The sequence below is a fragment of the Zalophus californianus genome, chromosome 3, assembly GCF_009762305.2.
Source record: "Zalophus californianus isolate mZalCal1 chromosome 3, mZalCal1.pri.v2, whole genome shotgun sequence".
Lineage (NCBI taxonomy): Eukaryota > Metazoa > Chordata > Mammalia > Carnivora > Otariidae > Zalophus > Zalophus californianus.
The window spans coordinates 30,322,738-30,337,923 of NC_045597.1; the positions used below are offsets into that span (position 1 = coordinate 30,322,738).

A 15,186-nucleotide genomic window follows, 5' to 3' on the forward strand; every position below is an offset into this window, starting at 1 on the left:
AGGCATTTACCATCACTTTATATTTCTTATTTTGTTAAATTAGCTCAAAGAGGGCGCCTGGGTGGCTCAGATGGTTAAGCATCTGCCTTCGGCTCAGGTCATGATCCCCGGGTCCTGGGATCGAGTCCCGCATCGGGCTCCTTGCTCCTTGGGAGCCTGCTTCTCCCTCTGCCTCTCTCTCTCTCTGTCTCTCATGAATAAATAAATAAAATCTTAAAAAAAAAAAAAAAAAAAAAAGCAGCAGCAAACCCAGAGCCACAGCTCGGTTATGTAAAAAAAAAAAAAAAAAAAAAAAAAATTAGCTCAAAGATGTAGTTTGGCTGTTTAAATTTCTATCGAAATCTATCTCTGTTTTTTCTTTGATCTAATAGCATAATCACATTAATACACTTCGGGTTTTTTTTCATGTTATTCATAAAAATACAGGTATATATGTATCACTCTTACTGTCAGGGTAGTTTGATTATTATACACCAAGCTTCTTTTAGCAGATAGATTTTGATTTAGAAATTGTCTAGTTAAAAAAAATCATTCTTCTTACATCTATTTTACTGTTCATTTTAAGGTTGGAATATATGTTCTTAAGTATTCATGTAAATAAAAGTATCTCCTGTGTTCTGTGCAAAAGCGTATAATTCAGGGGTGATCAGTACAGACATCGTTGCTGTTATTATGGGACTTAGCATCAGACAGTCAGACACGTGTGATTGCAGATTGGGTAAATAGTATGGGGGACAGTAGAAGGAGTTCTGGGAATCTAACATGCTTCCTTGAAGATGAGACATTGGCGATTTGAAGGATGAGTAGGAAGACGTTAACTACCTTTCTAGGCAGAAAGGACAGCATGCAGGAAGTCTCTGGGACAGGAAGGAGAATGACTGGCTAGAATGTGGAGAGTGAAGGGAGGCAGGGCTTTGCCATGGGTGAGGAGGGAGGCAGGGACTAGACCATGTGGAGCTTCATAGGCCATGTTAAAGGAGCCCGGTGGCTATTGGTCCAGGAGAAATGGAAAGTCACTATTTCCTTATGCTTAAAAAAGTTCTTTATTTTATAGCACTTACACTGTTCCCTTCCACTTGAATCTAACTTTTTTGATGACAAGCATGCTTTGTCTTGTTTCCCGAAGTACTACCACAACCTAGAATAGTTTTTCATGTACAGGAAGAATTCAGTAAATATTTGCTGAGTAATTAAAAGATGAAGGGGCAGAAGGATAATGATGGAAGGAAGGATGGACAGATGGAGATAGGACAGATGAAAGGATGAGGGGAAAGAAGGATAGTTGGAAGGGAAGGGCAAAGGGAAGGGAAGACTGAAGGATGTACAGGCAAGTGAAGAAAGGGAGGGAGAATGGAAAGAAGGAAGAGGAGCAGGAACGAACTAACAAAGGAGTGAACAGATTTTAAATAAAAAAACAGATTTTTGGTTTAAAAGTTCTGTTTGGCTATAAAGGGGCAAAAGTGAAGGTAGGAGCTAATTTAGGAACACTTTGTAGTAGTCCAATTCTAAGGTGGTGATAGCATGCATTGGGAAGATGGTCGTGAGATGGAGCAAGCGGGGGAGGCATTAGGAAGCGAAAGTGACAGGCTTAACTGGGATGAGAGACACAGGAGATGAGGGAGAGACAGAGGAAGGCTAACTTTCTGTGAGTTAGCGAATAAACCACACATGGCCTTTTACTTTTCAGAGGGTTGCAGTACACAAATTCTCTTTCTCTTGCTCTCTTTTTCCCTCTCCCTTTCTTCATCTTCCTCAATTTTGCAGTCTTTTTCTGACTGTTTCTTTCTATCTTGAGTGCTCACTCTCTATAAGGATTTTCAAATTTCCCTTCCCTTCTGCTGAAGAAATACCTGAAAGTCTGTTGATTCAGTCTTGGTCAGAGTTGTTTAGGGAATTTTGTGTGGAAACTTCTTGTGGCCATAGAACATTCGGGTGTTACTTTACCATCTTTGCCACTAAATGGCTTTATCATTTAGGGAAAATCTCTTTATCTCCCTGTCTCAATTTCATTGTCCGTTAAAGGGGGAGGACATCTGTCCTATTGACTAGGAGGTTTTTCTAGGGTATAAAATGAATTACAGGGGGCGCCTGGGTGGCTGTTGGTTAAGCGACTGCCTTTGGCTCAGGTCATGATCCCAGGGTCCTGGGATCGAGCCCCGCATCGGGCTCCCTGCTCAGCGGGAAGCCTGCTTCTCCCTCTCCCATTCCCCCTGCTTGTGTTCCTTCTCTCGCTGTCTCTCTCTCTGTCAAATAAATAAATAAAATCTTTAAAAAAAAAAATGAATTACATACTCTCTTTATAATAAAAATGTGAACTATTATGTTAGCAATAAAGCAACTTTACATTAAAACAAATTATAGCATGTATTTTATGTATTTGTTTTGCAAATACATAATTTTCTGGGCACTTATTAACATTTTAAGAAGCTTGTATTCTTCCCACTCTAAAAGGTAACATAAGTGCAGTGAGTAACCTGTTACTCGAGAGGGTATTTCTTGAATGCGTGAACGCCTCAAGACAGCTTTCTTTTAAACAACCTGGGATAGACTCCATTTTTTTATTTACAAAAATAAGGGGTTGAACTAAACGTTCTCTAAGGTGCTTTTTATTATAAATATTCTAACTTTTCAGGGAAAAGGGTAACTAGAAAGGAACTAATGCAAAGTAAGTGTTCTAGGTGCCTTAAATATTTATTTTATAATGAGGCAAGGTATAAATAAATAAACAGACGCATGAAATGTTTTGTATGTCGAATGAATATAATTGAATTTTATTTTATCCACAGAGTCTCTCTTCCAGCTCCTTTTGGAAATCACTGTTCGAAGTACTGGAATGAATGACAGCACAGGCCAGTCTCTGACAGCGCTTTCCTGTGCTTGCCTCTTTAGTCTGGTGGCTTCTTGGGGAGAAACAGGAAGGACACTTCAGGCCATCTCTGCTATCCTCACCAACAATGGCAGCCATGCTTGCCAAACAATACAGGTATTTCATTTATAGCTGCTGAGAGGGTTATAAGATGCCAAGTTGGAATTTCACCTTAATTTCTGTTAGTAGGAGTCCCCTGCTTTTTCTCACTCATTAGAGTGGTTTGATCTATCCAAGGTTGATATATAAGTAATCCACAATATATAAAGGTAATAAAATGAAATTTGGCAAAAACTCTTTAATCTTTAAGCTGGTCTTTGTGTCAGCACCCCAGCCACCTCTTTGCATTGTCTTGTTCTGTGCTCTCCCCCACTTCCCATCTTTCCCAGAATTTTTAAGTATTGTCAGTGCCCCTAACCCCTGCATTGTTCAAGGATCAAATGTAGTCTTTTAATGAGTTGATTTGTTTCTGAGCTGCTTCATCTTTACATAGAACATTTTAAGCTTTTAATATCTTGATTGTGGAATAAGCTCTTTATTGTTGTTAGTGGTGGGAAATATAATTCTCCTAAAAGCAAACTTGATTTAATTCCTTTGGATTGTTCTGGAAAGTGAGTAAGAAGTTACAGTTTTAAGTCTCTATTATGTGCTCTTCACGGGCCCCTTGGACAACCTCCAGAACAGATGGAAGGGCTGCTTCAATCCTGTTATTAGCAGGCGAAAGATAGCAGAAGGGGTATGTGGGTCATTTTCTTGGACTTAATTCAGCAGTATTGAACTCTCCTTGTCAAACATGAGCAGTCCCCTTACTCTAGATTTCTATTCTTACTCTTTTCCCTTTCTGCCCTGCCTGAAATCTTCTTTTCCCTTTTTATGATCCTTAATTATTTTGAAGTTCCTCTAACGCGGTGGTTTTCAAAACTGTTCTGCAGCTGTGCTTTGAGGTTTGGCAAAATTTTAATTTAAACACATGCTTAAAATACACAAATAATTCTTAAATTTTAGTGAAATAACACAAACATTTACATATCATACACCAAATTTTTTAAAATAGAGTGACCATAAACACATGAGCTTATTAGGCATTGTGTGATTTATTTTTGTCTGTAGACTCATCTCAGAGGATACGAGGTGGAGTCTAAATGATGAGTTGAATTGGCCAGAGGAGGTGTTAGTGTTGGGGATGTGGAGGGAGAATGTTCTTGGTATCCATGTGCTAAGGCAGGAAGATAAGAGTAAGAGTGGAATACTGAAGACTGAAAGAAGTTTGGTATAGTTACAGTATTTAGAGCTTCCAGCTAACAGAGACAGGACTTGTGTGCATATCTGTCTGACTGTAGTATTTGCTTAATAGGCACTAGCCTGTGCACAACGACTAGATCCCCTGAATCAAAAGCTAAGGTTCTCTATAGACCTGCCCCGTCCCTGCATCCCTGTCTCCAGCCCAAACACCATATTAAATAATGCCTATTATCTTAACATGGCTTACAATGTTCCTCATGATTTAGTGCCATTCCACCACCACTTCATGTCACAGAACTGTCTTGGGCAGGCTATGGGTGGAGGGAGAAAAATCTTCCCCGAGAATGTATAACTCTAACATCTCAAATTCTTTTGGGATTCAAATGCATATTACTTACCTTGTTCCAGAAAGCTTAAGCTGAGAGTTTAAAATAGGGCAGGGATGATAGTACTATGAAGTACCTTATTATTGAAGGAGACTAAAATCCTTTTTGGAGGAATGAACTCCAAGCTTCAGAGGCTTCCCACAGACAAACCACATCTGAGCTCACAAACAAAAAGCACATAGAAAAAAAGGCACCATCATTTGGAGTTAGTAGAAACAAAGTACTCTTTAGGGGAGCCTGGGTGGCTCAGTTGTTAAGCGGCTGCCTTCGGTTCAGGCCCTGATCCCAGGGTCCTAGGATCGAGCCCCGCATCGGGCTCCCTGCTCCACGGGAAGCCTGCTTCTCCCTCTCCCACTCCCCCTGCTTGTGTTCCCTCTCTCGCTATGTCTCTCTCTGTCAAATAAATAAATAAAATCTTAAAAAAAATAAAAACAACTTAAGTACTCTTTAGAAAGCATGAGAGAAATAGAGTCATGTTGAAGAAACATGTTAATTTCTGCTCCTCCCTAATCTCCACTAAGGTTCTAATAAAGGAATTTTTTTTAAAAGTATAAACTTTTAAGAATGGGACATATTTTTGAAAAATAGAAATTGGGGAAAGCTTAAATTTAAGTTCCTTAAGAGGCTAATGCCCATAGAAAGTAAGTTGATTTTCACCTAAAACTCCAGATAGGATTTGGAATTGGAAGTAATAGGTACCTAGAAAGTGGTGGTGAGGGCATGAGGTGAAAATTGATTGGAAATCTGTATAATGAAAAGTAGAGAACCCCAGAGCCGGTTTTTTTTTTTTTGCCCTTCGTAGCCAAGCAGCTGTCCTCTCATCCCCCAGAGAGATAGGTTTGCTGTCTAAAGAGCCAGAGAGGCCAGGGGAAACTAGCCACAATTGAGAGTGGAATTAGGAGCTAGGCTGAAAATGGAGATTTAATGAAAGTCTTTGTAGTGGTGATGAAATTTCTTAATCCTCACTAAGTTTCCAGAACAGTGGCCATAAGACTTATTATAGCTTCTAGGAAAAAGACTGGCAGATTCTTCTCTGGAGAAAGAGTGAGAAAAGACCCACAAATGCAGACATTTGTGGGGGGGGTCCTCCAATGAAACACTCAATCTTGGTGTGATCATTTTGAGGTGAGCTCAAATCAGGTGATCTGTCAAATCCTGTCCATTCATACCGAGCTTCCTACCATTTTTTTTAGTAGCTTACTCTTAAAACTAAGTGTACAACCAGATTATATGTTTTTTGGGTGTTGAGTCTGGCAAGTTCTTTATAGATTTTGGATACTAACCCATTATCACATATGTCACTTGCAGATATCTTCTCCCATTCTGATGGTTGCCTTTTAGTTTTGTTGATTCCTTTTCTGTGTAGAAGTTTTTTATCATGATGAATCCCGTTTTGCTTTTGTTTCCCTTGCCTCCAGAGATATGTCTAGTAAGAAGTTGCTATGGCTGATGTCAAAGAGGTTGTTGCCTGTGTTCTCCTCTAGGATTTTGATGGTTTCCTGTCTCACATTTAGATCTTTCCTCTCCTTTGAATTTATTTTTGTGTATGGTGTAAGAAAGAGGTTGTTTCATTCTTCTGCATGTGGCTGTCTACTTTTCCCAAATCATTTGTTGAAGAGACTGTCTTTTCTCCATTGGATATTCTTCCTTGTTTTGTCAAAGATTAGTTGACCATATAGTTGTGGGTCCATTTCTGGGTTTTCTGTTCTGTTCCATTGATCAGTGTGTCTGTTTTGTGCCAGTACCATACTGTTTTGATGACTACAGCTTTGTAATATAGCTTGAAGTCTGGAATTGGATGCCTCTAGCTTTGCTTTGCTTTTTCAAGATTGCTTTGACTATTTCGGGTCTTTTGCGGTTCCATACAAATTTTAGGATTGTTCTAGTTCTGTAAAAAATGCTAGTAGGTATTTTGATAGGGATTGCATTAAATGTGTAGATTGCTTTGGGCAGTATAGACATTTTAACAATATTTGTTGTTCCAATCCATGAGCATGGAATGTTTTTCCATTTCCTTGTGTCATCTTCAATTTATTTCATGTGTTCTGTAGTTTTCACAGTACAGATCTTTTATCTCTTTGGTTAGGTTTATTCCTAGGTGTCTTATGGTTTTTGGTACAATTATAAATGGGACAATTCCTTGATTTCTTTTTCTGCTGCTTCATTATTGCTGTATAGAAATGCAACAGATTTCTGTACATTGATTTTGTATTCTGTGACTTGACTAAATTCATGTATCAGTTCTAGCAATTTTTTGGTGGAGCCTTTCAGGTTTTCTACACAGTATCATGTCATCTGTGCATAGTGAAAGTTTGACTTCTTCCTTGCCGATTTGGATGCCTTTTATTTCTTTTTATTGTCTGATTTCTGAGGCTAGGACTTCCAGTTCTGTGTTAAGTAATAGTAGCAAGAGTGGACATCCCTGTCTAGTTCCTGACTGTAGAGGAAAAATCTGTTTTTTCCCCACTGAGGATTATATTAGCTGGGAGTCTTTCGTATGTGGCCTTTATGATGTTGAGGTATTTTCCATCTATTCCTACTTTTTGAGGATTTTTATCAAGAATGGATGCTGTTATTTTGTCAAATGCTTTTTATGGATCTATTGAGAGGATTATGTAGTTCTTATCCTTTCTTTTATTAATGTGGTGTATCACATTGATTTGTGGAGATTGAACCACTCTTGCAGCACAGGAATAAATCCTACTTGATCGTGGTGAATGATTCTTTTAACGTACTGTTGGATTTGATTTGCTAGTATCTTGTTGAGAATTTTTGCATCCATGTTCATCAGGAATGTTGGCCTGTAATTCTCCTATTTAGTGAGGTTTTGTCAGGTTTTGGAATCAAGGTAATGCTGGCCTTGTAGAATGAGTTTGCACTCAAAACACAAATAATCCAGGTAAGAAATGGCAGAAGACATGAATTGACATTTTCCCAAAGAAGACATACAGATGGCTAACAGACACATGAAAAGAGGCTCAACATCACTCATCCTCAGGGAAATACAAATCAAAATTACAGTGAGAGACCACCTGACACTTGTCAGAATGGCTAAAATTAAAAACACGGGAAATAACATGTTGGCAAGGGTGCAGAGATAGCGGAACCCTCTTAGACTATTGGTGGAAATGCAAGCTGGTGCAGCCACTCTGGAAAACAGTGTGGCAGTTTCTCAAAAAGTTAAAAACAGAACTACCCTATGACCCAGCAATTGCACTACTAGGTGATTACCCAATACTGATTCAGAGGGGCACATGCACCCTGCTGTTTATAGCAGCATTATCAACAATAACCAAATTATGGAAAGAGCCCAAGTGTCCATCAACTGATGAATGCATAAAGAAGATGTGGTATATTACACATAAAATACAGTGGAATATTACTCAGCCAACAAAAAGAATAAAATGTTGCATTTGCAACAACATAGATGAATCTAGAGTGTATAATGCTAAGTGAAATAAGCTGGTCAAAGACAAATATCATATAATTTCACTCATGTGGAATTTAAGAAACAAAACAGATGAACATAGGGGAAAGAAAAAAACAGAGGGAGAGAGGGAGGGAGGCAAACCATTAGATAGACTCTTAACTATAGAGAACAAACCAGAGGGTTGCTAGAGGGGAGGTGGGTGGGGAAGATGAGCTAAATGGGTGATGGGTATTAAGGAGGGCACTTGTGATGAGCACTGGGTGTTATCTGTAAGTGATGAATCACTAAATTTACTCCTGAAACTAAAATTACTCTATATTTTAACTAACTAAAATTTAAATAAAAACTTGAAATACTAAAAAAATAACAAAAAATAAATAAAATAGTGCAGCAACAAAAAAAAGTGTACAACCAAGAATCACTAGGCTAACGTGAAAAACATCCCCCAAATCAAGAATAGTAATAGTAAAAGATAATAAATAATTTGGATAAAAAGAATATAAAGAACAAAAGAAGCTCTAAGAAAACTAATAATATTTTGATGAAGGATAATAGAAACATCAGTATTCTATTTTTAGAAAAAAAACTTAGAGAACAGGAAAGAATTTTTATAAGTTAAGATAGCAGCAATAAAATCAGTAGAAGAGTTAGAAGATCAGGTTGAAGCAGTGTCCAGAAAATAGAAAAGAGAGAAAACAGGTGATGTAAAATAAAACTGGAGGATTTAACCAGGAAATCTAATACCTAATAGGTATTCAAGCAGAGAGAAGGAAATTAAAAATCTTACAAGGAAAATTCCTGTCCCCTGAAGATACACATGTTCAGACTGACAGAACACACCCTGAGTGCCCAGCATTCGTTATGAAAAAAAACCCACACCAAGTTAGAGCTTTGCAAATCAGAACACTGTTAATTAACAGACAATAAAGCTTCCAGAGAGCAAAGACCGATTATGTAACAAAGGTCAAGCAGAATGGCATCGGGTGACTTCTCAAAAGCAGCACTGGCATAAAAGATAACAGTGTGTTCCACGTTCTGAGAGAAAATGATGTTCACTACACGTAGCTCAGCTGGCAGTCATGTTTGAGGGATGAAGAAGATGCTTTGCAACATGCAAGATATGGAATAATTTTAACTTCTATTCCTGCCTCTTCCTTAGTCTAGGTCAGAGCAGGGTTTCATGAGGGGTGTTGCCAAGTGGGAAGAGCAGAAATTATGTGTTTGTCGACAGATGTTGGCGGGGATGTAGAGAAAGGGGAACCCTCCTACAATGTTGGTGGAAATGCAAGCTGGTGCAGCCCCTCTGGAAAACAGTATGGAGGTTCCTCAAACAGTTGAAAATAGAGCTACCATACGGTCCAGCAATTGCACTACTGGGTGTTTACCACAAAGATACAAATGTAGGGATCCAAAGGGGTACGTGCACCCCAATGTTTATAGCAGCAGTGTCCACAATAGCCAAACTGTGGAAAGAGCCAAGATGTCCATCGACAGATGAATGGATAAAGAAGATGTGGTATATATACACAATGGAATATTATGCAGCCATCAAAAGGAATGAGATCTTGCCATTTGCAACGACGTGGATGGAACTGGAGGGTGTTATGCTGAGTGAAATAAGTCAATCAGGGAAAGACATGTATCATATGACCTCACTGATATGAGGAATTCTTAATCTCAAGAAACAACCTGTGTTGCTGTAGTGGTGGGGGATGGGAGGGATGGCGTGGCTGGGTGATGTACGTTGGGTGGGATGTGTGCTGTGGTGAGCGCTGTGAGTTGTGCGGGACTGTTGGATCGCGGATCTGTGCTTCTGGGGCAGGTGGTGCAGCGTATGTTAAGAGAAGAAGGGGGGGATGGCAAGGGGGGAAGAGTAGGGGGTAAGTCGGGGGGGGCGGGCCATGGGAGACGATGGACTCTGAAGGGCGGACTGGGGGTTCTGGAGGGGGGGTGGGGGGATGGGTTGGCCTGGTGATGGGTGTTGGGGAGGGCACGTTCTGCATGGAGCACTGGGTGTTGTGCGTGGGCAATGGATCATGGAACACTGCATCGGGAACTGATGGTTAGTGTATGGTGATTAACATAACAATAAAAAATTTTAAAAAAAGAAATGATGTGTTTGTGACTTTATTGAGAGGAGCATGGGGAACACTTAGGAGTAGGTATAGAGCAAACTTAGCAAATGCAAAAATAGGGCAATTGTTGACTTAACCAAAAAAAGAAAAATTACACAAGAGGGAAATGTAGTATGTTATACAATTTGGTTCATGAACCATGATTACACAGTCATAGTAAATGACCTTTGAATACTAATGTAACCAGAAATTATTATAATAGCTCAATTTTGAGGATTTGGGATGGGAGTAGGGGCATCATCTTTCATAATAGACACCAACAGAGAAAGTATCTGAAACAAATTAATAATGGAAGCTTTGGCATATTATATGGAAATGTGGATAGTGATTCTAGATAAAACACCTATAAGTTTAATATAGCTGCTTCTAGGGAGAGAATTTGTAGTATTCAACTATGTATATGTTATATGTATAATTCTATTATATGTGTATACTATGTATACATATAGTATAAATTATTTTGGGTGAGTCAGAGGCTTTAGAACTGGAAGGGGAGGAGAATGTATCTGTGAACAGTGGGTCACTTACCCTGTGAAAGCTCTTCCCTCTACAGAATGCTGCCCAATAGAAATATAATGTAGTCTACATGTATAATTAAAAATTTTTATTAGCCACATTAACAAGGTAAAATGAAACAGGTGTGGTTAATTACGTATTTTAATGACGTATTTCACTCAGTATATCCAAAAAATTCATTTAGTGTGTAATCAGTGTAATATTATTATTAAGATTCTGTATTCTTGTTTTTATACTAAGTCTTCAAAATCTAGTATGTATTTTGTATTTAGAGCACTAACCACATTTCAAGAGCTCAGTAGTCGCATGTGGCTAATGGCTGCCGTGTTGGACAATGGCTGAGTCATGCCCTGGGGTCTGGCTGTGTTGTTGGATGTGGTAAAAGAGAGACAAAAGATGAGGAACAGAATTTCCTCTGCTAGCAGAATGCTGGTCCCGTGCTGGTGACTGTTGACGACTCAGTTACAGTGCCAGGTATTTGGCAGGTCTTTGATAAATATTGATATCCAATGATAAATGAAGGTTGAATGAATACACAATTAACACAAATGAGTTTTCATATCATGGAATCTTGTTGATGTTGATGGGCATTAGTAATAATGGAGAAACAAAGTGGAAGAGAAACATTGGAAATTTTGTTTCATCTGTAGAAGCTATACCGCACCATTCTCTTCTTAAATTTGTGCTTTGTTATCAGGAAGGGTATTAATAATTATGCATATCCTACAAAAGATTTTTTGGCTTGTGTGTATTCTAATCCAACATAATTTTATTTATATCCAGTGTTCATACTTTTTACTAATCTAGTATGTTTCCATCCACAAAACTTGAAATCATAGGCAATACTGGTTATTGGGTGTCTTGGAGAAGGATGCATATTTCAGTGTTTTCAGCCAGAAATGCAAGTTAATATTCTTTGAATTTGACATTTTTATCTTGGGCTGCTTGAGATTTGCTTCTTATAGATAAATGTGTACTTAGTAGTTTTTACTGATGTGCCAAACCATGATCATTCCGAACAGTTGATTTTCTCATAAATGATGATGTATCTTTGAATACTCTGAAGTATCTTTATTTTGTCTGTTTTATGTTTGCGACATTTAAAAATACCTATTTATTTATTTCTTGTCTTTTAAATAGGTGCCAATGATACTAAATTCCCTACAGAGAAGTGTACAGGCAGTATTGGTGGGAAAAATCCAAATTCAGGACTGGTTTAGCAATGGCATTAAGAAAGCAGCTTTAATGCACAAGTGGCCATTAAAAGAAATATCCGTTGATGAAGATGATCAATGTCTACTTCAGAATGATGGATTTTTTCTTTATCTGTTATGCAAGGATGGATTATACAAAATAGGCTCTGGATACAGTGGAACAGTTAGGGTAATGTGATTCCTTATAGTTCTTCATTATAGCAGAAGTTATGTCTATCCAGAATTGTGTTTTGTTTTCAGAATTTTTAGAGTACTGTTTAATTTTGATGTAATAATATTTCTTTGAAAGTCATGATGGAAACATAAGTATTAAATGTCATCCATCTGTGTTATTTTTCATTGATTATTAATTATGAAACTGTTGATCGGCTAACTTTTTTGTTACTTTGCAGGGCCATATATATAATTCTACATCTCGCATCAGAAACAGAAAAGAAAAAAAGTCTTGGTTAGGGTATGCTCAGGTAAGAGAATATCCATAATAAACCAAACTTTTCTTTCCTGTCTTTTAGAAGATGTGGCTTGTACTTGTTTGATCAATAAATAACGTCACTTCTGTTTAAACAGATATGGTGTATTTTTAATATTATGGCTAATAACAATGATACAGTGTAATATAAAGAACATTGGCTTAGAATTCATAAGAGGTTTACTTTTAGTTCTGGCCCCGATCCTTACTAGCTGTGTGACTTTGGACACCTTAGTTAACTTATTTGATCCTCTGTTATTTAGCTATAAAATGGGCATAAAAATGTCTTCCGTTGGAATTCTTGTTTAAGTGGATCTCTAGATAAGAATCAAAGACCACCACTACCATTAGCAAACATGAATTGGGAGTGTATCTGTGTGACCTGAGTCCAAATTAGAGCTTCTTGCCACTAGACCCTTCGTTTTAAGTCTAAATTACCTCCGGGCAGCAGTGTGTGGTCTGCCCAGTGAACAACTACCTGTATGGAGGATCATGCAAAGTATCACCAAAGAGAAAAGAGCTAGGCCTGTGTTGCTTTCTTAATGCTGTGATCTCATCACCTGACTGACGTGACCAAATGGCTGTCAGCAATCAGATACCTTACTGTACCTCCCATGGAGAGAAGCAGATGAAGGATGGACAAAGGGCCAGAAGGTTTAGTTCCATACTGTCCCTTCCTGAGAGGTAAAGTCCAAGCTCCCTTGTGGAAGGATATGGAATAAAGATATCCCTGCATACCTGTATTGCCCAGCTCACAGCTTATTGTCATCATCAAATGATAAAAGATATTTGAAAGCATTTTGAAAATTAAAGAAATTATTGTTGCTATGAAAAATAATTCTGCTATATCAACTATTGGGGAGATTTTGAAATTAAATATTATATGTCTAATTACTCAGTGATTGTCTCTTAAAAGTTAACCTGATTCAAAACATCTCATCAAATTTTTATTTGCCACTATAGTATTTTATGTAAGAAATAATGACATGGTAATATGTTCAGTGGCATATCATTCCATCTAAAACCACTACCCTATTCGTTTCTAAATATTAACCAAAATATTTTAGCTATTTTTCCTTAAAATATTTGTTAAAGTAACAATGGTCATTTCTCTTATTTACTTGGCGAGTGATAAAATCATTTGAACAAAATGTCTATGCTGTCCTGGGTGGTGTCTCTAATGTAGGTATCTGAGAATGTAATAGGTTAACTTGATACCCAGTAGTGTACAGTTCCTCCTCTTACTAAAGCATACCCATGTTCTTATATTTTTCATCTTAAATCTGTTTTAGATATCAATATTGACATATTACCATACCTCAAAAAACTATACAGACAGACCTGTATGACTACTTTTTCTGCTAAGTAGCTAATGAAAAAAAATGTTAACACATAACACAGCAAAATTTTTTGTTTTCAGGGTTATTTATTGTATAGAGATGTTAATAACCACAGCATGACAGCCATAAGAATAAGCCCTGAAACACTGGAACAAGATGGTACAGTAATGTTGCCAGGTATGTTATTCAACTAGCCATTTGTTTTCTTCACAGGTGATTTTAAGAGATGTGCATGTTAGGCCATTTAGACACATAAAAAGTGATTAGCCAGGAATAGTGCTTGCTTACAAATAGGCTGAAAAAAATCTTGACATACAAAATATTTTATAGTCTATATAAAGTTAATGCATGTGAGGAAAACAGACATTGGCAATATTGTATAAAGTGTTTTAATATTTGTTTTCCAATCACTGCCCATCTACAGCCTGATTCGTACCCTCACCCCCACCAAGGTAGTTTCAGCTGCTGAATTAGGGGGTGTGAGGTTACTTTGTTGCTCCTAATAATAGGATGACTCTGGCTCTCATATAACTTGGTATGAAGAACCCTCTATTAATTTTTATTTTTACTTTAACAACAGTGCACTTTAGGTTTTCCTCTTTATAGTTTTCAGACACAGATTTTAAATGGATTAGGAATTTTTTTTAATTCCATCATTTATACTTTTTAATACTACTCTGATAAGACACTTTGGACACAATTCACTTGCTTTAATTTTGAGGTTGCACATACATATTTATCACTTAATTCATTGTATTTATCACTTAAATCACTGTCTAAGTGCTGGAGCAGTGGATCTTAAATTTTGTGGACCACTGGGCAGATGCATAATACATTATCCCTTATAAGGTCCTTGAATTTGGAAATACCTTAAATGCATAATGAAGGAGTTTGCTTATATTAAAACCTTAAATGTTTAATGTGTATATCAATAATTTCATGGAAAGCAGCAATATTACTTCTAAGCACTTGACCATCTGAAAATGAGAACTACTTCTGAAGAATACATTTGGAAGGATAACTGCTCCCAAGCTGGTTGTTAATTTTTAAAATATTCTTATGACTTCATCAAACATTTATTTGAACATTGCCATGCATATATATATCCAAATTACTGTACATGACACCGTGTTAAGGTAAATGCCACATTTCATGTGTGTTTCACAAAAAAGGCTACTGTGGAAAACAGATAACTTATTAAAGCCATTTTGTAAATAACTGTTTTCAGATACACCTGTAGGTTTTTGTTTTGTTTTGTTTTTCTTTTTTTTAATCACCACAAATCCTGGATGAACCATGTCTCTGGTGATGATGGTGATGATAATGATAATTTTAAAATAATTACCTGCATCCCCATATATATGTATACACACACACACACACACATACTTATATTAAAAAAATCACATTTATTGTATAAGTATCATATAAGCAAAAAAAAAAAATCAAAACTAATTGTAACTCCACTTCCCATATATAAACACTGTTAGCATATTGGTAAATATCCTGTCTTTTTTCTGTGTATGAATGGACAGTGTTATAAAAAAGAGGTCGTATGCTATCTAATGCTTTTTTAACCTATCCCTTT

At 37.2% G+C, this 15,186-nt stretch overlaps 1 protein-coding gene across 12 annotated transcripts in view; it reads left to right on the forward strand.

The window, feature by feature from the left end:
• MYCBP2 (MYC binding protein 2) overlaps window positions 1-15,186 on the forward strand; it is a 269,922-nt gene that overhangs the window by 45,641 nt on the left and 209,095 nt on the right. For all 12 annotated transcript variants that reach the window (XM_027591552.2, XM_027591553.2, XM_027591557.2 and 9 more), the window contains exons 5-8: window positions 2,787-2,983; window positions 11,716-11,958; window positions 12,182-12,253; window positions 13,679-13,775. In XM_027591552.2, the coding sequence (XP_027447353.1) occupies window positions 2,787-2,983; window positions 11,716-11,958; window positions 12,182-12,253; window positions 13,679-13,775 (609 nt within the window). The remainder of the gene's footprint in view (window positions 1-2,786; window positions 2,984-11,715; window positions 11,959-12,181; window positions 12,254-13,678; window positions 13,776-15,186) is intronic.